This window comes from Phascolarctos cinereus, unplaced genomic scaffold (genome assembly GCF_003287225.1).
Source record: "Phascolarctos cinereus isolate Bilbo 61053 unplaced genomic scaffold, phaCin_HiC Scaffold_8;HRSCAF=390, whole genome shotgun sequence".
Taxonomy (NCBI): domain Eukaryota; kingdom Metazoa; phylum Chordata; class Mammalia; order Diprotodontia; family Phascolarctidae; genus Phascolarctos; species Phascolarctos cinereus.
In genome coordinates, this window is record NW_027556291.1 from 55,814,602 (window position 1) to 55,837,576 (window position 22,975).

The 22,975-nt window shown below is 42.2% G+C and overlaps 1 protein-coding gene across 2 annotated transcripts in view; it reads left to right on the forward strand.

The window, feature by feature from the left end:
* The window catches only part of LOC110200036 (mitogen-activated protein kinase kinase kinase kinase 4-like), a 233,465-nt gene that overhangs the window by 172,299 nt on the left and 38,191 nt on the right, over nt 1–22,975 (forward strand). Inside the window, exons 18-23 of one of the 2 annotated variants that reach the window (XM_078148062.1) lie at nt 3,707–3,795; nt 6,558–6,673; nt 11,300–11,393; nt 15,194–15,274; nt 18,359–18,488; nt 20,040–20,195. In XM_078148062.1, coding sequence (XP_078004188.1) covers nt 3,707–3,795; nt 6,558–6,673; nt 11,300–11,393; nt 15,194–15,274; nt 18,359–18,488; nt 20,040–20,195 — 666 coding nt within the window. The remainder of the gene's footprint in view (nt 1–3,706; nt 3,796–6,557; nt 6,674–11,299; nt 11,394–15,193; nt 15,275–18,358; nt 18,489–20,039; nt 20,196–22,975) is intronic. The other variant, XM_078148063.1, reaches the window with a different exon arrangement.

The window sequence follows — 22,975 nt, forward strand, 5'->3', positions numbered from 1 at the left end:
TGGCTTTTTTATTATTCCAAAATAGGGAAAGAAGAGTCAAGCCTCACCTTAAATATCTTCATGTATATGTATATATACACACATGTACATGTATACATATATATTTCCAAAATTATAGAGAAATAGTGATCTGAATATAAATCAATAATAGACTGTCATAACTAGAGGAAACGTTACTAAAGAAACTATTAGGAGAATCATCGAGATCTAGCATCCTAAATATATAGGTGAAGATTCTCATTACAAAAAATATGTATGTCATATGTGTGTGTATGTGAATAAAATTTATAAGGATTCATTGAAGACAATAACATTCCTTTAAATAGCTAATCTCTTCATTGAATTTAAAATCAAATTAAATTTAGAGATATTTTGTTTAACCAAAACTTTTCAGAACCTAAGAAAGACAGTATGATCCAATAGGAAGACCGTATCAGAAGACCTTGAGTTCAAACCCCACTTCTGCTACTTCCTTCCCATGTGACCCTGGGCTAATTACTTCTTCTCACTGGGCCTCAGTTTCCTCTTGCATAAAATGAAGAGGTTGGACTAGATGGCCTTAGACGTGCCTTCTGCTTCTAGACAAGGACTTCTTAACAAGGGACAAGGAGTTCTTTTTGACTCATGGATCCCTTGGACATTCAGTCTGGTGAAGCCAATTCCCCCTTCTCAGAATCATGCTTATAAATGTAATAACTAAATTACATTAAGATTAAAAAGGAAACCAATTACATCAAAATACAACTATCTATCTATCTACCTATCTACCTACCTATATACCAAGTTCATGAACCCTAGGTTAAGAACTCCTGCTCTAGACCCATAACTTTGTAATCCATTTTCCATGATCCTTATTTGGGTTGTAAAATAAGGTACCCCGGGATGCTAAGTGGAAAGTAACCTCTCTTGTTTCATCCAGGCATCTCATCGTCCTTCCACCCAGCAAATTAGTGCAACTATCTGCCCCACTGAAGTTTTGTTTGTATTTTCTAGACATGTAGCCACTACTAGGGAGTGTGGTCACTCTTTCATGGTACTGGTTTTGTCTCTAGAGTCAAAACCCACATGAGCAGCCCCTACCGCCCAAGGTCAGGGTCATACTGCAAGTGCAACCTCCCCCTACACACGCGCGCACACACACACCACATCTTGAATCTCCTTCCTCCTTTTTCCAGCACAGCTGGGAGGCTCTTTCTAACAGGGAGTTCGAATGACCATAGGCAACTGCTTCTAGAGTAAAATGCTGAGTGTAATTCAATTCTACCCTCCATGCTTTCCCCCAGTGCCCAAAGGTGGTAAGAAAGTGCAGAGGAAAAACTAGGCTGGGTTGGGGGGGAAGGAAAAGATGCATAGGAAAATACCATATTAGCTGCTGGCTGTGTGTCTGTGGGTGTGGACAGACTGGATAATTCCTTGCCTCTCTCCTGCATTCTGTGGGCTTCACAGACCAGGAGCTTCCCCTGGGACTGCATGCTTCCTCGTGCAGGAAATCAGAGAAACTTGCTACAAATTTGCCTTCCAACCTCAGGCACTAACCCAAACCTCCTCCTTGGGCTGAGGCCACACCAAGGGACTTGGGGAAAAATGAGCCGTTCCCAGCAGAGGACAAAAGGGGCAGCAAGCAAGCCAGGAGCCTCCAGCTACCCGCCTGAGGAGGGGATGGATTTGTTGGAAACTGGCCGCTCTGCAAACCACCTGCACCTTGGGGCAGCAAAGTGGGCATCTTGCCACAGATTTCCAAGCACTCTAAGGCTGTAAAACAACAACAAGAAAAGGGGTGTGCTATTCATTTCCAAAATTCAAATGCACCAAGGGCCTACCCTGGCCTCTGCTTGACCTCTTTTCTAAATAGAAGAGGAGAGACAAGGCTCTCAACAGACTTTAAAACTCGTTCTCATTGAGGGTTTAACAACAGGTGGGCCCCACTTTGTGAAAAAACTAGAGCAAGAAAATCCTAACTTACAAAGCAGAAATTCCTATCATAGATTCAAGATTATAAGAAAAAAAAGATCATCTGAAAAAAAAATTCCCCCGTGGTTCTTTTAAATGGCTAGTTCACCATGTATTAAAGGAGATGGGGTGTGCAAAGAAGTGGGGAGGGTTCTTGGCAGCTCATTCTAAGGCAGCTAGGTGGCACAGGGTCTGAAGTCATTTGTCATTTCAGTCGCATCTGACTCTTCATGACCCCATTTGAATTGTTTTGTTTTGTTTTGTTTTTGGCAGAGATACTGGAGTGATTTGCCATTTCCTTCTCCAGCTCATTTTACAAATGAGGAAATTGAGGCAAACAGGGTTAAGTGACTTGCCCAGGGTCACACAGCTAGTCTCTGAGGCTAGATTTGAACTCAAAAAGATGAGTCTTCCTGACTCCAGGCCCAGCATTCTATCGATTGTGCTGCCTAAGTGCCCCGGAGTCAGGAAAACTTGAGTTCAAATTCAATTTCAGACACTAGCTGTGTGACCCTGGGCATGCCGCTTAATCTCTGTCTGCCTCAGTTTCCTCATCTCTAAAGTGGGGATGATAATAGCACCTACCTGTTCCATCAGATGAGTTAACAGATAAAACACTTTGCAAACCTTAAAGTCCCAAGTAATTGCTGGCTGTTGTTGTTGTTGTTATTGTTGTTGTTGTTGTTAACAACTGACAGGGAACAGAAAGCGCCTTACAAACTTTAGAAGCCCCTGTCTTTTGAGGATGGATCAGAATTTAACTTCAAACAATTCTAAAAGTAGAATATAAGACTATGGTAAAATCATTCATTTTCCAAAATGTGCCTTTCCATAAGTATTTTTCAGGTCTTGGCCTCTAGCATAAAGTGAGGTCTTATTTTGCATAAATTGTCCTGTCTCCGATACAGTTGATTGCTTGCATAGTGATTTACTTTTCTTTTTCTTTCTCATTTTATAGTTCTTTTCACTAGTACAGACTTGACCTGGGGCAGACCAGATTGGGGAGGATATATGCAAAAAATTTGCTCCTTGCCCTGCTCCTACTAAGCCCTCCCTCTCTGGGGTAGTGGATAATGGTGAGAGGGAGACTGGTACCAGTAAACCCAAACCCAGGAGGTCCCCTCAGCCCCACATGTTTTGTAAACCTCCATTTCCCTGCTGCAAAGCAACTTGATGCCCTGTTAGGCTAGAAAGCAGCTTTTCCAGAGTCAAATCTACTCCATGACAAAGGACTGGACACCTAGGCAAGTGGCCCTGAGTGCCAATTTATCTTACATCATGGTAGTTCACAAAACCACAGTAAAGCATTCAATTGTTTGTGAATAAGAAGACCAGGTAGAGATTGTCTAAAATTGGAATTGTCCCAGCCAAAATAGGGTGTCCAATCATCCTAGGTTAGGTCTTTCTTCTTACCCACTTAGCAGCAACTACTTCTGGGTTCTGTCAGATTCTTGGGAGGAGGGAAAGGCAAAAGTTGAAAGCTATTGCTTTATTGGATCCCTCTCTTTCTTCCTGCTCAGTGGTCTGAGAGAGGACCTGCACACCTACCTTCTCAGGCAGCAGGAAGTAGTCATTGCAGAGAGGTTCACTGCTGCTGCCAGCCCCTGAGAACTTAGCCTGGTGACATGTCCTGAATGCTTTTCAGAGAGAATCAAAGGAACACTCTTGTCCTGTAGGGATGCTTTGGGGATATTGAATGGGTGCAAAGGAAAGTGACATCAACACTGTCACTAATTCTGTTTTGGGCAATCCACAGGATCTTCTAGGCCTGAACTTCCCCTGACCAGGGCCCTGGAGCCACTGTACAAAAATGGCGAAAGTGCCCCTCCACCAGTACAAATCATAGTAAGTTTTCTTTTCCTTTGTTTCTTGATTGATTTTTACCTGTTATCATTATCACTGTTCATTCACTACTTCCATGGTTTGTGATTTCATCATCCTGTTTACTCCATCTGCCAGCCCAGGTTATAGCATCCTCCCACCCCTATAATTTAGGAGACAGATATCACTAGTGGACATGGCTAAAAAGGTACATTGCTGTGTAGGTAGTCTGGTGATGAGCACTCTTAGGTGTGTAGAAGAGACATAGTCCATCTCCAGGCCTATACTTTTCAGCCTATTTGAGTGAAAGCCTCCGCTGACATAACCTTTGAAAATCCATATTTAACCTTGGACCAGTCACCTCACTTCTTGAGGTTGGCCTCGGTTTCCTTCTCTGTCCAATAAAGGAGTTGGACTGGCCCGCCTCAGAGGTCCCTTTTGGCTTGAGTTGTATGATTATTCGATCCTCACATTGTGACAGTGCTTATATAACCCTGAACAATTCACTTAACCTCCCTGGGCCTCAATTTCCTCCTCCGTTAAGTGAGATGGGTCAGCTTGATGGTTTCTAAGGTCCCTTCCAGCTCTAGATTTATGATCCTCTATGAAACTTCACAGCAAGGAAGGCAGCGTAGTGTCAGAGAAAGATGTGAAATCAGGATTTGAATCCTGACTTTACTGCTTGCTAGCTGTATGACTTTGTCTAAGTCCTTCTTTCTGGACCTCAGTTTTCTCATCTGTAAAATGACCCAAGTTGGACCATGTGCTCTTTTCCTACTCAAAATATTATGATCCTATGAATTACTGAAACCTCAGAGTTGAAAGGGACACCCAAAGCCATAAGGCAGGATCCAAAGACACTTACATAGGAGTCCCCTCTATGTAATCCCAACAAGTGGTAATCCAGCCTTCACTTGAAAACTTCCGGCAGAACGGAGCTAGCTCACCAGATCCCAAGGCAACCCACTTTTGGAAAGCTCAAATGTTTTTTTCTCCTAGCTCTTCCTTCTGGGGCCAACCAATCAATTGATCCCCCAGCATTCATTAATCTCTGCTGCATGCCAGACACCGGATTAAGTGTAATGAAGAAATACAAATTGAATCCCCCTTCCCCATAACAATCCTATGAAAAAAGATATTAACTTCATTTTTCTTTTCAGAAGAGGAAACTGAGGCCCAGAGAGATTGTGGCTTGTCTGAGATCACACAGATGCTAAGGAGCAGAGCAGAGACTTTCCTTTCCCTACTGTACCATACTGCCACCTCCCTGGCAGCAGGCAGCAATGAAAGAACCTTGTTTATTCGAGGAGCATAAATTCTTTAAGAAAGATTACTTATTGTTAGGTTACCCTGGGAGATGAAAGATTTACAATTAAAACTGAAATGGAAAAAAGGATTTCATAAGCCCATCCAAGGTTAGAGCCAGAAAGAACCTTAAAGATGATCATATCTCAGCCCCTCATTTTGTTTTGCTTTCCATGTTCTTCTGTTCAATAGAAAATATTTGTGGGTAAAGATGGATCACTTTGTTATTAGAAGCCAACCCTCAGATACTTCCTAGGTTAACCTCAAAGACTAGAGCAGAAAAAGTTAGATACTTACAAACCATTAAATGGACCTTTACTTCTATAAATCCAAGGTTATCCGATCTTTGGAGAGTTGTGACACCCTATTATTTTTGGTTTGTTTTTGCAACAGCCTCTCCTGGGCCCAGAAAGTGCAGTGGGGCATATATTTATTTTTCAACCTAAAGGGATTTTTTTTGGAGAACTTTTTTGAGATATTTAGGATACCCCTTCATGTCACTGGATGCAACCTGCAATGTGGCAAAACTAGAGAGGGGAAATCTCTAAGAGAGACAGCCATTCCTGGACCTCAGATGAAGGTTTTGAGTTCACTTTGTCTGGGAGCCAAACAGAAAGTCAAATGGGGCTGTGTATAAGGCCCCTCCCAAAGTACCTAGTTAGCTATGTTAGTCCAGACGAATCACCATAATTCACTTCAGTGAGAAAGAGCAGTTGGAAGGCACCTTAGATCTAGAGTTTGAAGGAAAGTTAGAAGTCATCTGGTCATAGGACTCCAGATCTAGAGCTTGATGGGATCTCAGAGGCCCTTCATCCAACACTCTTATTTTTTACAGATGGAGAAATTGAAGGCCCAAGAGGTTAAATGATTGGCCCAAGATCACTCAGTGGATCTGAGCTCTAGAGCTGGAAGGGACCTCAGAGACTATCTAGTCTAACCCCTTCATTTTACAAAGGAGGAAACTGAGGCCTAGGGAGGGCGAGGGACTTGCTCAAGGTCACTTATTGGATCCTAGCTCTAGAGCTGGAAGGGACCTCAGAGGCCAGTTAGTCCAGTCCTCTCATTTTACAGGGAGGAAACTGAGGCCCAGGAGGGGAAGGGACTTGCCCAAAGCGTCTTGGTGAGTGATCAGCAGAGCTGGGACTAATATCCTGCCCTCCATCCAGTTCTCCTTCCATTATGTCCTATTGCTTCCCATCTGCTTGACTGCCTTGAATACCCTGTGCAGACAGCCTTCCTTTCCAGGAGGGCCACAAGGCACAAAATGACTGAATAAATGATGGCTCCCTCCATTTGGGGACATGTAAACTTGCCTTAACATTGATGTTTGGGTATTTCATCCTCGGTCAAATATTGACTCTGTCCAGGGAGGTGGAATTTACATTTGAGTGGGAAATATTTGGAATGGACTTTTAAAGCCTGTACAATCTTTCCCACCCTGAAGCAAAGAGCAACTTCAGTGATTTTCCTTGTTCTCACAGGTTCCTGGTTTCCTTAGGGGAAGAGATAATATCAAACTGTTCTTAAAAGCCTCCGAATTTTCATCCTCCAGTGATGAGATTGTTAGCAGTGACGAGGAAGAATACTATTACTCAAGGTTGGTTCTTTTGCTTTCCAATATTATCTGCATCCTAACAGGAGAGGACAAACAGTAGTAGAGACTAACCGACTGGCCAGTGATGCACTAACAGAAGCTTTGAGCTCTGCTTATTGTATATGACTTGTGCACATTTGCAGTTTGACTCTAGATTTCAGATGTGTGCCTCTTCTCTTTCTTCTGACAGTATTGGCATTGGCCCGTATGAATGCATGTATTCAGGATGTCCTAGGATGTCCTCAGTCAGAATAGTTCCATTCCAAATAGCCTTGAACTACTCTGCTCAGTAAAGTCATTATGAATACTTTGAAGGGCCACACTTTTATGAGGCATTCTAGGAAGCTAAAATGCAAGACGGCAATCAGCGTAGGGAGGGGATCATTTTGATGAAGTTGGGACTGTTTAGCCTGAAGAGAGAAGAGCTAGGAGGGACAACTATAAGGATTTGGAGCTGGGATGTACCTTAGAGATTATCTAAGAGAAATCCCCCAAAGGTGATATGACTTGTCTGAAGTTAGATGCTGCTAGCAAGTCACGGAGCTGAAATGGGAATCCAGATTTTCTGACTCGACGTTCAGTGCTCTTTTCATACCACTGTTCCCCACAACTGTCCTCAAATATTTGAAGGGCTGTCATGAAAAGGAATGAGGCATTATGATTTGCATAAGAGTGCTGAACCAGACACAAGGAGTGAAAATGACAGGAAATCAGGTTTCAGTTCAATGTAAAGACCAAATTCCTAGCAATCAGAATTGGCTAAATAGGCATATTCTATTTTAGTAGACAGTAAGTTTCCTGTCATTTGAAGTATTCAAGTAGTGCCTATAAATGCCCTTTCTACATCAGATAGGTGGTTGAGCTACCTCAACTCTACACTTTCTTCTGTGGTCATACTATGATAAATTGCTTACCTTACGTTGGGTTTGTATTTACTCAAGTTAGTGCTCAGGGCCCATTTTTTTCTATGTAAGAATCTCTCCCCATAAGCAACCAATATTAAACACATAGTATATATTATAGTATTTAAAAAGAGACAGGTAGGTAGCTCAGTGGATAGGGCACCATCCCTGGAGTCAAGAAGACCTGAGTTCAAATCCAGCCTCAGACACTTACTAGCTGTGTGACCCTGGGCAAGTCACTTAACCCCATTGCCTAGCCAAAAATAAGATAAAATAAAATAATGTAGGGGGGGTTGTTGATCTTAACTTTTTTTTTTATCTTAACTCTTAACAGTCTCTTAACAATGTGATCAGTTCCCCAGTTCAGCTTGATGAGATTACAGGGCATGAGTGCTTGTTCAAAGGCATCTGAGGGACACCTTCCCCAAAAGTTAGGTATGCCCACTGGCATCTTACTAGAACACAGGGGACTCAAGATGATCAATTGATAGGGTCTCAAAATGATGAACTCTTGTTAGGGGAGTCATACTCTATGGCAAGCTGACAAAGCTGAGCTCACTCCCTAGGTCCTGAGTTCTCTTCAAGACTCTCTCTTTGCTTTTTCCCTTGTACCTGCCTCCAGAGGGTAGCAAGGGTCCAGCAGAGTGTAATATGGTGTGAGTTTTTCCCTTCTACCTTTCCCCCCAACTCCACAAATACTAGTTAATAGTCACTTGCAGCAAAAACACATGGCACACTACCTGCATTTGCTCAGGTGATTTGAGAAGACAGTTCCCAGCTTCCCTCTGGCTTCTGTTTGCTATTCTGAACACAAACCAGAAACCAAAGGTCTGAAAGTAGACTTTCCCCACGTAAGAAATGACAGCAGAAGCATACCAACAGGTATTTTCCTCTTCACATGAATCACTGGCTTAACCCTCTCTACAGGAGCCATCATCCAGCTCTCACAATCCATCTCTAAATGATGGATGATCTGTTTTCCCTCTAGCTACCACAGAGTCCAACCAATGAGCAATAGGTAGTTGCAGTGTATTATCCTTGCAGGGCCCTGTCCATTTTCTGGGGCCATTTTTCTCAATTGGCAGATTGCCCAATCTTTCAACTATTTGATATGGGGTGCCTTTTCTTGCACAAGCACAGCCAGCCAGGAACCTTAACTTCTATCTTTGCCACAGGATTGGGGAACAAGTATTGCTCTACTTATGGATTCCTTGCCAGGAACCATTTTGACCAAGGTTGAGATTTGGAGAGCAAGCTACTTGAGGCAGTATTCACTTGGGCAGGAATCATTAAGTCTAAAACTGCACCTTACTTACCATCCTTAGGGGGACCCACACCCTGAGTATAGTAATCACATGCTCCTGAACATGATGGAATGAGTCCCTGAGGTGTGAGCAGAAGGCGCAGTAGAAGAAAAATGGGGCATTTTTAGTGTACTAGTACTAGCAAGATTGGCCCTACCAACTTTATTCCACATCCTTCCTATCCCGATGTTTGTATAAGAGCCACTTTTACCTGCTAATTTGTACTCTGAAGTCTTAAAAGACTTGAGGATCGAGAAGACGTGGCAGCTCACAACCTGTACACTGTGGTTCTCTGAAATGAATACAGCAGCAAGAAAAAGGTGCTATTTTCAGTTTGGAAAACAAATCCCCCATATTCATGAACAGAAGTTCTCATTTTGCTGCAGACAAGTTAATTGCAAAATTTACTGTCACCACTAGATATTTCTGGAGCTCGGGATATGCCCACAGGGCCCCTCTTGGGGTTCCACGCGGTGCTGGGCCTGCCCTGTTCCCCTGTTTGTCTGCCTTGCTTTCAGCATTTGTCAACTTAGTGCTCTGGACACATCACCAGCTCTCTGGAGCATATACTGGCCCTCTTCTTTTACTCTAAACACACAGTATTTTCATATTTATATTTGTTCATGGCCATTGGAATTTAAAATATTTTAAAAGAACATTAGAAACCATTGAAAGTCTCTTTTTAGAAAATCATTAACACTAGATTTGTTCATGTAAATTACACACACACACACACACACACATTTGTACATACACACTCACATATTTGTAAAGAAATCCTCCACTGTTGCTAATTCATTCTGATTCACCTGAAATTTACAAAGGCCTTTTTAGGTCCTCAAGAGCTTTTGCACAAATGTTCTTATCTACTCCTCCTCATGACCCCCTCGTTGCTTAGTAGGACAGGGATTGTTATCCCAGAAAATTGTTCATGGTCATATAGCTAGTAAGTGACATGGATGGGATCTGGACTCAGATCTTCTTTTGCAGTTTTTCTCTCTTCCTTTTCTGAGATTTCTCAGGAAAACTTATAAAAGAGGGGGGAGGCATGTAGAGAAATAAATTTCATATTTTTAAAATTTTTATTGATATATTTTGTTTTTACATCATCATTATTTCTGATACATCCCTTCCCTTCCCTCCCTGCTCCCATCTCTTAGAATAAGTCTTTTTAACAAAGTTCAAAACTAGATTGCTTTCCTTTATAATCCTATGTATTTTATTTTCTGTGTCTAAAATTTTTATTCTGAGAAGAGGATCCATAGACTCCACCACACACTGCCCAAAGGGATCCAGGATATCAAAAAAGAGTTTAAAACTTTTGCCTTATATATAAAACAGGCATTCTTTTTGAAAGAGGTAGGGGCAAAAAAAAAATTGCGGTCAAACTAACCAAGCCATCAACAAAGTGTGATGATATAATGCAGTCTTCCATACCCATCTCCTCACTCCTCTATCCCCTCCTTCAGCAAAGAAGGGAGGGTGGTACATGAGAAATAGATTTTTGAAGGTATAGGCTAATATAGACTGACAAACTCTACCATGATTTGCTCCATATGTGCACCTCACTTTAAGCAAAGCCAATATATCTAAATTCATATAAAAGATCAATTGTGATCCCATTACAAAAAGAATCACCAGCTACAGTTTATGTGAAATCAAGAAGAAATCTAGGTATTATACAAAGTGTGGCACATATATTCTAGACCAGCATTTCCCATTTACTTTATCATTCAACAGCAGCTTTTTTGTGTGATGGCACAGTTATATATTCTCATTATTACCACCTTGGAAATAGATACTAAAGCAACAGGATTATTGCAAATCTAAGGGTAAAAAGGCTCAAATTGCTAAGGTCCCTCCCAGCTCTAAATCCTGTGAGGTAGGAAAAGTGGATGGGTTAGCATACTATCAGTTAAGTAGGAGGAAAGAAGGCCAACTCAGCTGCACTGCTTAAAATAGGAACTGGGTCCCTCATGCAAAGTGGACAATACGTGAAAGGGCCTTTCATTTATGGGAAATGATGATATTTGCTACAGAGCAAATACATTCCAGTCCCAAAAGGGAATACTAGCTCCATCTCCCTATGGCATTGGGTGTCTATGGGCTGATTCTGGCCCAACATTGACAGGGGTCTCCTTCATTTAGTTGGGAATTGTTGGTTTGGGTTTTTTTTTTTCTGGTTTATTTTTTTAAGCAGCTGCTGGGAACACGAATACCTAAGCATTCGAAACCGTGGGTGTTGTGAGTTCTAAGAAATTTGTCTTGTCTCTGGTCTCCCTCTAGGCTAATATCAAAGTGTACACACTGAAGCAGCATAGCTGGGCCTTGTTAAGTCGCACCCCAGTGCTATTTAGTGAGCTTCTTTCCAGATGTGTTTGTTGCTGGGTTTCTTCTTTTCATTAATTGGAGTTTGTTACCAGGCACCACTTAAGCAATGGAGGATTGGATTTCCCAAGGACAAGGGCCCCAAAGGGACCAGAGAGGAAAGCCAAAAGCAGAGGAGTTGAATCAAAGGTAAAACTAACTGTTTGAGAAGGGGTGAAAATGAGTTCTTAGTCATTGTAAATTTCCGTTTGTATGTGATCAACAGCCCTTCCCAACAGGAGGACAGCAGTTCCCCTGAATGCCGTGAACACTTTTAATATTAGCTGGGGAAATTATACCTTCCCTGTTGCAATTCCCTTGGCTCCTCCATGCTTTCAGGGACAAAACCCCATCTCTTGGCTTGCTTTTCTTCCTCACTGAATCACATGTTTGAGGCTATGTCTACAGATACATTCGGTTTTAATTAAAACATATTTGAAAAGATGCTTTTACAGTTGAAAAACTGTTTGCTGAAAATAAATGGGGTCAAGGAGGGTTTACATGACTCCATCGATCCAGAGCATGTCATTACAGGGCAAAGAGGAGCACTCCCTAAACATTTCCCAACTTTTTTGAGGTTCATGTTCTTCTGTGTCAGTATCAGAGACAAATTCTAGGCTGACTGATCAGTAACCCAATTCAGTGTAGCATTTGTGATATCCTTAAAGGTAGGGGTTTTTTTGTTTGTTTGTTTTGCGGGGAGGGAGAAAGATCTTAATCTAAATGTGTATGTGTCAGTACCATCTATCAGGATCCTACAACCTCTGGCATAGTCACACGCTAGAGAATAAGGAAGGGTTCAAAGGTGTTTTCAAGGAAGCAGCCATTGATGACAAAAGGTCAATGCTGCCTTAGCCTTCTGGTGCATGCTGTGGCTAAGTTCTCCTATGCTTTGTAGTACAAACCCCACTGTACAGATTCTCCCCAAGGATATATCTGAGACAGGGAAATGAGTCAATCAGTAAAGATCTATGATGTGCTTACCCCGGGCCAGGTACTGTGCTAAGTGCTGGGAATACAAAGACAAAAGTCAGTATCTCTTCCCTCAATTAGCTTACAGTCTAGTGGGGTGACAAGTGTATACATAATATATGCAAGCAAGTTTTTTGGGGGAAGCACTAGTAGCTGGAGGCAGCAGAAAAGGCTTCAAGTAGTTGATAAAGCTTGAGCTAAGTCTTAAAGGAAGCTAGATCTTCTAAGAAGTAGATGGAAGGAGGAGGTACATTCTGGTCATGAGGGCCACTGCATAGATACAGAGATGGAAAATTGTGTATGCAGCAGCAAATAGGCCAGTGTGATTAAATCAAAGAGCATATGGAGGGGAATAATATGTACAAAGACTGAAAAGGTAGGAATGGGTCAGGTTGTAAAGAGATTTAAAGGTCAGAGTAGCTTATAGTTGATCCTAGAGGTAATAGGAAGCCATAGGAATTTGTTGAGTAGGAGTAGGTGTGGGACAGGATCAGACCTGTGCTTTAGGAATATCACTTTGGCAGCTGTATGAAGACAGATTAGAGGAAGGGAGACCTGAAGTTGGGAGACCAAATAGGAGGCTATTCCAATAGTCTAGGTAGGAGGTGATAAGGGCCTAAATTAAGGTGGTGGTGATGTGATTGGAAATTAGGGGACATATTGGAGAGGTAGAAATGACAAGATTTGGCAGCTGATTGGATATGTAGAGTGAGTGAGAGTAAGGAGTCAAGGAGAACACAGAAGTCTTGTTCCAATGGCACCCTTGACAGCTATAGGAAAGATTGGAAAAAGGAAAGGTTTGAGAGGAAAGGTAATGGGTTTTGGTTTGGGAGATATTGAGTTTGAGATACCTGTTGGAAGTCCAGTTCAGAGCTGATGAGGTTACCAAGTGAGAGTAGAGAGATAAGAGAAGGGTATCTTGGATAGAGCCTGGGAGAATACCTCACAGTGAAGGGACACAATATGGTTGGAGTATCAGCAAAGGAGACTAAGAAGAAACAGTCAGATAGGTAGGAGGAGAACCAGGAGAGAACAGTGTCATGAAAACCTAGAGAGGAGAGAGAATCCAGGAGGAAAAGGTGGCCAACAGTTTCAGGTGCTACAGAGGGATCAAGGATGAGAATCAAACACAGACCATTAGATTTTGCAACTGAGAAATCATTGATGACTTTGGAGAGAGTAGTTTTAGTTGAATGATGAGGCCAGAAGTCAGACTATGGAAGGTTTAAAAGAGAGTGAGAGGAGAGGAAGTGAGTGTAGAGAGCTTTTTCGAGTTTTCCTGAGAAAGTGAGGATCCCACAGGAAAAAATGGCAGAGGTAACGAGACTACAGAGCTTCACACAGGCAGCTACACACAGTGCCACACAGTCAGTTCACCTTACTCCCCTGCTCTTCCTTCCAATAAGTCAGTCAACTCTGTAGTGTTGGAGCCTGCTTAGAAACACCAGCCAAATAGCCTGAGCTAGTTCTGCTTTTATAAGCTTGCTACAGGCAGCCTCCAAGGGAGAGAGAGGTTGAGACCCTCTCTCAGGCTATTTGGTGATAGCTGCTGCCTTCCTGATTGTGCTAAGAGTCCTTTGCCTAAATGAAGGAGATGTTAGGACCTGTCTGTCTCTTGTTTTCTTTTCCCTGACAAAGGGTGTGTGACTGGGCCTTATCACTTGTACCTGGTGGCAATTGCCTCACGCTGGCATGGGCACAGACATCCTTCTCGTATAGTTCACACAATCATAGATAAAGAGCAACAAGAGACCTTAGAGATCATCTCGCCCAACCCCTCATTTTACTGATGGGGAAACTGAGGCCCAGAGAGGTTAAATGACTTGCCCAAGGTCACAAGTTAATAAACAGCAGAGCTGGGATTCAAACTCAGGTCCAGTGACCCACAAACTCAGCAATCATTTCATTAATCAACACTGCCTCCAGCTATAATAATCCAGTTACCTTGAGCAAATCACTTCCTCTCCCATCTTCCTGGTCTTCGGTTTCCTTCTTTCTAAAATGGGGCCATATCTAGTTCAACCATCTCAAATTTGTCACTTCTCACTTGGTGATGTGGTTTATGATGCTGTAATGAGGAATTGAGAAAGGAAATTCTAAAGGATCATGTACCACAGCACCAGGTGAGAAATGACAAATTCATCTTCAGCCAAGGCCTAGACTGATTGAACTGCCTTTCATTGACCAACAGGTCAATTGAAAAAAATTGCTCTAAAAGCCCTGGAGATTTCCCCAATACAAAGAGACAGGAGAAAAGAGTGGTGATCTACCATCTGAAATTCACACAGCCCTTTTCATGTCCTTGAGCACTTTCCCACCAATCTCTCATTTGCTCTGCGGCACAACTCCTGGGCCCAGGCCTTATCATCTGAAAAACTCAGCCATGGCCATATGGCTTGTAGATGACACAAGTGGTATGTGAATTTAGGTCTCCTAGGTCCCAGCCCAGTGCCCCTTCTATATACAAATCAATCATCTCATAAAATCAGTAATAGCTGTAATTAACATGGAAATGCTCAGTGACCCCAGACCAACTGAACCATATTCTCCCAGGCCCACATGCTCCACTGAAAGCTAGGCTTATGAGCATTAGAAGTGGCTCAAGGCCTCTACCAAATGGCTGCAAATAAACATAAGGATTTCATCTCATAGGTGGGAAATCCCTTCTAGTGGAAGAAGCATGAGTAAAAGGTTCAAAAAGACAACTACTGTGGGATAGATGGAAGAGTAGCTCCATAAACTGAGAAGAGCCAAGGACAGGGAAAAGGGAGGGAGAGAGAAAGATGGAAACACAGGCCAGGCCTGGGTCACCCTTTCCTACTGGGGCCCAGCTATCACCTTGGGCAGTTCCAGTTTTCTTTTTACTTAAAGTTAAAACCTGCACTTCTCCCCAAAGACATTTGATCAGCATCCCCAGATAAAATATTTTATGGCCTAGATGAATTCCCCCTCCACAAAAATGTGGTTTTGCTCTTTAGGTTTTTTGTTGCTGTTATGAAGATGGTCAATCAAAAAGAAGCATTTGGTCAAACGTGACATTACTGTCATCCTCACGTATGGTAAGGTTTACAGATTCAACTTTCAAGAAATACATTCTTGAAAACAGAACTGAATCTACAACTAGGTATCCTCCCACCTGATGGCACCAGATGCCTTTTTTGCATTGTCCTAACTTGAAGGCTTCAGCTAGAGATTATGCATTGTGATTTCATCAACAGAGGGTGCTCCAGGTGAGGAATCCCCTGTCCCAGTGCAGATGGGCACCTGCACTGCTGCTTAGAATCTTCAGAGTTGCCTGCAGTTACTCATTGAGGGTCACATGGCCAATATGTGTCAGAGGAGGGACCTGAACCCAGGTCTCTCCTGACTCGAAGGCCAGCTCTCCACCCATGATGCCATGCTGCCTCTCCAGCCAGAGGTAGTCAATTCCAGTTGACAAGCATTTATTAAGCACCAGCTCTGTGCCAGGTGCTGGGGATGCAAGTCAAAAAATGAAATCATTCCAGCCCTCGAGGACCTTTCAAACCACGTGGAACAAACACCCCATAAACATATAAGCAGAGACAAACAACATCCAAAGTAAGTTGGGCAGGGGGGAGTACCCATGGGGGTCATCAGGGAAAGTCTCCTGGAAGAAGTGGCACTTGAACTGAGCCTTGAGAGGACCAAAGGATGCATTTATCTTAACTTAGACTTAAGTTAAGATCACTTAACTAAAGAGATCAGCATACTTTTTGGCTCTCCTCCCCCAAAATAAAACTACTTTAAAAGCCCAAAGTATCAAATAGGAGGTAGCATAGTAGATCATTTTATAGAGGAAACTTTTTTTGAGGAAACTTTTAAAAAATACTCAAGTATGATTCTGTACTCTTTTGATGATCTTCAGCTCTCAGCAATCATAGCTTAATCTAATCTCTTCTTACCAGACTTTTATTAGACTTAGCCAATTTAACTCACCCTGAATCCCATCTTGGAAGTAAATCCCTCCTGGGGCTGGTAGTATTTTCCAGGACTTCAAGCTAGTTTGGCCTCAAAAGCTCCCCTGGGCACCTTTCCTTAGTTTGCCAGTAATGTCCCACAACAGCCACAGGTGGTCTGGTTTGCCCTGCTTAGAATTAGGGAAGTGCCTTAGTTTACCTTTCTGGCATTCTGTATCATTTACGAGGCCTGTATCATGTTTACTCTGACACTGCTGCATCCTTGTACTATGTAGGGTACGTAGGATGTCTCTATTTCAGCTTGAAAGCTCCTTCATGATTGGTTCTACTTAAACAGAAAACTTCTCTGACTATTTTCTGTCCATTTTGATAGAGTGCATTCTTGGCTCCTTCCATCAGGTATTTATTTGACTTGAACCTTACAAATTGTATCTGACGCCAGCCCACCTAGAATCGGTTTTCCAAAAGGGCCACAGTGTTTTTAGTATCTGAAGTCTTCCTCTTCTGATGCTTCATCATGATGTGGAAGCGACCCCAGCTCCTCAGAAGCTCTGGGAAGGTTTCACACATGGGCCTGGTTGACAGAGCAGCTCAGCACAGCAATTCACAAAGTCACAGAGGGCTCTCGGAATCTACAGGAGGAGTACTTGTGCCATTGAAGCCATGGCGCCCTGAGCATGCTCAAATCCCTTCTGCCAATGCCTGTATTATGTTAATATTATCATAACTGAAGCTTGTCTGGGGCTTTGAAGCTTGGAAAGTGCTTTATGTACATTAACTGATTTGAACTGCACAGCAACCCTGTGAGATAGGAGCTACTGGTAGGAGAATAGGTTTGTCACAGCAAGCACTCAGTGGCCTTGTAGTGTTGTTCACATGAAGGGCATTATTATTCTCTCAAGTCATGCCTCTGATATGTACTGGCTGAAGGACCCTGGACAAGTCACTTAACTTCTCAGGATGTTAGTCCACTCTCTAAGAAATTGCAGAGAACATCCCAACCTGCACTGGTAGAGGGAGTTTCCTGACTAGTGAGATCCCTATAAGCAAAGAAATCACCAGTCTCTAAGTAACTATTGCCTAGCCAGTCAACCCCTTTCTACAGTGACTGACCATTCCAGGGAACATTTGTTCATGGCAGAGCAGAATGAGTAAGGATATGTGATTTTTAAAACAGGGAATCACAGTGCTGGCTTTGGAACATCTCAGGGTCATGGAATCATAGAACTAGATCTGGGAAGAACCTTGGAGGCCACCTAGCCCAACCTCCTCACTGTACACCAAGGCCCAGGGACAGGAAGAGACTTGTCCAAGGTGATACAATCTAGATTTAGAGCTAGCAGAGACCTCAGAGGCCATCCAGGGCAACCCCTCATTTTACAGAGAAGGAAACTAAGGCCCGGGGAGGGGAAGGGACTTGTCCAGGGTCACACATAGGATCCTAGGTCTAGACCTAGAAGGGACCTTTAGAGGCCAGTAGGCCAACCAACTCATTTTGCACATAGAAAATTGATACCTAGAGAAGTTAAGTGACTTGCTTGAGGTCACACACATAGTTAGTGGCAAAGCTGGGATCTAGACCCACTGACTTCAAATCCATTACTCTTTCCACTATACCACATTTCCACCCATGGCTCCATTTATCTCAAGGCACATTATGAAATTCCTAAAGGCATCCATTACTGATTTTGGTTTTCTTTTGTTTTCTTTCATTTTTAAAACAAGACATGCCTTGGGACACTTTAGGGGTAGGTAGCCATCATGAAACCAAACAGCATTAGGACAACCCAACACAGTGCCCCCTACTGAGAGTTGATGCCAAGTACAAAATCTTGTACAAATTTCCCATCATCTCTATCTTGGATTCTTCCTCTTACTTCCCCCCTCCCACCACCACCCTATTCACCCAGGACTTCTTTTTCTATAAGTCAATGTTAGGGCTGCATGTTCAGGCTGCAGAATTAGTATATTCCTTTTCCCCACTGTTAGCTCTGTTAGATGCAAATGCATGCTCTAAGGACTTGATGCTCCCCAGCCAGAGGGCTAGAGAGTCTCTCACTGCATGCAGCTCCAGGTTCGAAGGGTAGGTCAAACTACAAATGCTGAAAGCTTATATTCCTCTAGCTATGTGCGTCTCAAGCTGAGAGGACTGCCTCCTTCTAACTGTCACCTCCTAATCAAAATGGGTCTTGCTTTGAATCCTAGGTTGCAAGTACTAAAAACAAGTCATCCAAAAGCATCTCCTCTTCCACCTCATCATTCACCTCATTTTTCGATCCCAAACTCCTCCAGCTCACTCCTCCGTCCAGCCCCTCAAGACGTTTCTTTGGCTCCTGTAAGTATGCCTGCTATGATCGAAGATATATTTCAGCCTTTGTGGTTTGGGGGTGGGTGGGGAGGGAGGAACAGGGAGTTGGCCATACCTGTGATTTCATAGATATCAGGTTCAGATCAATACCTCTTCTATAACTTAGAAAGTTAGAGGTGTCCAGGGGCCCAAAGAGGTTAAATGCCAATATGTGTCAGAAGTGGGACTTGAATCTTGGTCTCTCTAGACTCCAAGACCTACCAACTCTACCCCACTGCTTCTCATTGTAGTCATTCGTTAGTAAACATACTATAATAACAACAATATTTTAACAATGATCAACTGTGAAAGACTTACCTACTCTGATCAATACAATGATCTAAGACAATTCCAAAGGACCTATGATGAAAAGTGCAATCAACCTCCAAAGAGAGACCCAGTGAATTCTTGAGTGCAAATTGAAGCATGTTTGTTTTCTTTTTTAACTTTATTTTTCTTGCTTTTTTTCTCACAATATGGCTAATGTGGAAATGTGTTTTTCATGACTTCATATGTAGAATGGGTATCATATTTCTTGCTTTCCCAGTGGGGGAGGAGTAAAGGGAGGGAGATAACGTGGAACTGAAAATAAAATTTAAAAAATTATTAAATGTACCATAACATTCTCCAGTTGTGGTGGTATTTAAGGGAATTATGGAATCTTAATTTTCAAGTGATGTATAAAGTCAGATTGGTATATCTGTTTCTGTGTGTGTGTGTTTTGTGGTAGGATAGAGGTGTGGGGGGGAACAGAGATACATGAAACCAAACATCTGTCCCATAACAGAAAAACTCAGTTACAAGCCTGAATTTTTCCATTTTCATTTGGATGTAAGCTTCTTAAGGACAGGAACATAATTTCATTTTTATTTCTGTATCCCCAATACCTAGTACAGGGCCTGGTTCAGGGTAGGTGCTTAAGCAGTGGACACTTGTTCACTGATTGATTGATGGGCCATGGCTTCACTTGTGGCTAAGGATGGGCATTGCATACTGAACACAATATCTTAAAATAGCTTCTTGACTTGTTCTCTATGGTCCTTGAGCCTTTGACTTCATCATTCTCCATGCTTGGAAAAGACTTGTTTCCTCTTACCCTCCCCACCCCCCATATTTCCACCTGTTGTGGTCTTCCTTTCCCCTCCTCTACTCCCCTCCTGGCCCAGCCCAGGTGTCACCTCCTCCTTGTTACCTTCCCTGATATCCCCTGCCTCAAGTTATCTCTCTCCATACTCACCATATCTTGACGTGTACTTTTTTCTCTCTGCTCATGGAGAGTATGGCCTATGTCATTTGCACATACAGTTAGGTCCTGATTAGGGCAAAGAATTTATCCCCTGAACATGTATTCAAAGTTTCCTCTTTGAAGTTATAATTACACAAAATATGCTACTTGGTTCTAGCCCAGTAGAAATATTAAATAGAAATTCAAATAATGGGGATTGATTCCTACTTACTTTATAGAATTGAATTAGTCTTTGTCTAGATGGATGACCAACACCTTTAACAGCTTCTTCCTCTTCCTTTTTTTCCTATCAGATGAAGAGAAATATGAATTTCGTGGGAATTCAGGAAAGAGGAAAGCCTCTGTTGTCAATGTCAATCCCATCAATGCCCGCCCACAGAGTGACAGCCCCGAAATCCGCAAGTACAAAAAGAAGTTCAGCTCCGAGGTTCTCTGTGCAGCTTTGTGGGGTGAGCTGGTCCTCTTTGAGCTTGTACAAACTGAGTCCCTTCCTTTATGAAGGGCTCCAACCCAGTGGAAATTAGAGAATGAAGTCATTTGTTCCTAATTGTCTCTGTCAGTCAAAGAACATTTGTTGACAGTGACCAAATCAGCCAGAAATAATTGTCTAAATAGGTACATTGGATGTCTGATGATTTCAGTGACCTTGGTACTCATTTAGAAGTATACATATTTTTAGAGTATTTTGTTTTTACGTCTCCATCATTTCTGAGTATATCCACAAAGAATAAAAAAGAAAGGGTGGGGAACCAGTCCAGCAAAACCAACCTTTTTTTTTTTTTTTACAATATATACAATGTGGCACACCCCTAGGTCCCTACCTCTGCAAAGAAGAGAGAGAGAGAGAGCTGCATTTTCCCAACTCTTCTCTAGGGCCAAGCTCCATCATTATAGTTATACAGCATTCGCTTTCCTTTCTTGCTGTTGTTTCTGTTTACATTGTTGGAGTTTTTGGTACACATTGTTTTTCTGACGTTGCTTACTCTGTATCAATTCATGTAAAATTTCCCATACTTCTCTGTATTCTTCATATTCATCAATTCTTATGGGGCACTGTGATGTATCATTGCATTAATGTACCAAAATGCATTTAGCCATTTCCCAATTGAAGAGCATCAATTTTCATTTTTATAACTTCAAACCAAAAATATATGCCTCTTTGTGTGTAAATAGTAAAAAATCAACTCATTCTCCCCATCCATCCATCCATCTATCCATCCATCCATCCATCCATCCATCCATTCCCCATCCCTCTAATTTCCTAATCATGCCATTAATCCAGACCTGAAGGAATGGCAGACAAGAATGGGAAGATGAGCTAGAAAAAACTACTCTTGTCTCCATGGCTAGGGAGAGCCAGCTGGTATCTGATAACTGCTGCTCAGAATAGAATCATCAGTTCTTCCATGCCCAGAGCCCTCACTTTTGTGATCTCAAGTGACCAGAACAGTGGAGTAAGGAGGGGCGATGAGACAAACCATCCTTTTCCTAACATCCACTATTCCCCTTTGCATTGGGTCCTCCCATGTTGTCTGCTGTCTTGCCAATTTTAGACCAATGCCACGAACTCCTTTTTTCCTTATTTCCTGGCCTTCAAATTTGCTTACCTATTGAACCCGAGCTTGATTATCACTCAACTTGCTGATTCTCTCCATTCACAATTTGCACCATAGCTTCTTTCCCGGGGCCCTAGTAATTGTCCCTTAATCACCAACATTGGGGACTCCCCAATATTGTCTCAGTGCTTCTCCACCAAGGCTCATCTCTGCCTCCTCCTTTTTCTACTTGATTATCTTCATTCTACAGATGAGAAAACTGAGTCATAGAGATCAAGTGACTTAAATCACTTGCTCAGGGTTGTGCATCTACTTAAAAGTGTATCTGGCCTCAAAATTTAGTCTTCTAACTCCAAATCCAGTACCACTTTCCAATTTTAATCTACTTTGCCAATCCAGTTTCTATTACACTTCATTGCCTCTCAAAATAATCTCATTTTAACTACTTTAGTTTCACTTTTCATTTTAATATTTTTATCTTGCCTTTAGAGGATAAATAGAAGGATCAATAGAACTTGTCCATGTGTCAGATTGGAGCCTAAAGAAATGTCAGCAGGAAACTGATTTCATAGGCACTTGGTACTGGGGTGTTATTGTTGTTGTTGTTGTCTTTCCCCAAGGAAAAAGTAGCTTAGTATTAGTTCTTTTTTAAATAGAGAAATATTCTAAAAATATGAAAGCCATTAGCTGACAGATTTCGATAAAGGGTATCATAAGTTCTCTTTCTGAGCCTAAATGACTTCCAATAAAAATATTCAGATGTATTTTCAGAGGCATGTAAGTAACTTCTGTAGTTGTTCGTAGATTCCATGGTCAGAGTTACAAAATGTGACGGACAGTTTCCAAAAACTTACCTGCTCTGTTAGCACAGTGGGTGAGCACACTGGAGTCAGGAAGGCCTGAGTTCAAATCCACCCTCAGCCATTTACTAGTTGTATGACTCTGGGCAAGTCACTTAACCTCTGTCTGCCCAGTTTTCTCATCCAGAAAATTAGGATAATAATAGCATCTACCTTGCAGATTTGTTGTGAGGATAAAATGAGATAATATTTGTAAAGTGCTCTGCAAACCTTAAAATAAATGCTAGTTATCATCATCATCTTCATCATCGTCGAGCCTAGAGCAGGATCAAAGTCTCTACATTTTCTACTTCTCACTCTTTGAGGCTTAGACTCTGACAAGCTTAGACTGGGAGCTGGTGGTGGGAGGTGTCAGATACAGGAAGGAACAAGAATAGATAGGGTCCATTTTTCAAAGTGTATAGGTCAGTGGTGGGGAACCTGTGGCCTCAAGGCCACATGTGGCTTTCTAGGTCCTTGAGTGTGGCCTTTTGATTGAGTCCAAGTTTTACAGAACAAATCGTTTTATTAAGGGGATGTGTTCTATGAAGTTTGGATTCAAAGGGCCACACTCGAGGACCTAAAGGGCAACATGTGGCCTTGAGGCTGCAGGTTCCCCACCCCTGGATAGGTGTTTGAAGAAATAGGACCTTTGCCAATCAACATTTTATGAACTGGTAAAAATTTGCTAGAGGCCTGTGGTTGGGAAACACTGAATGAAATAAAAACCCACTATGCAAGGGTATCGGTAAATAGGAATAGCAAGAAGAAATCCAGTGTCAAGACAATCTGATGAAGCAGTGTGAGCTAACTAAGAATATTGTTTTCTATGTG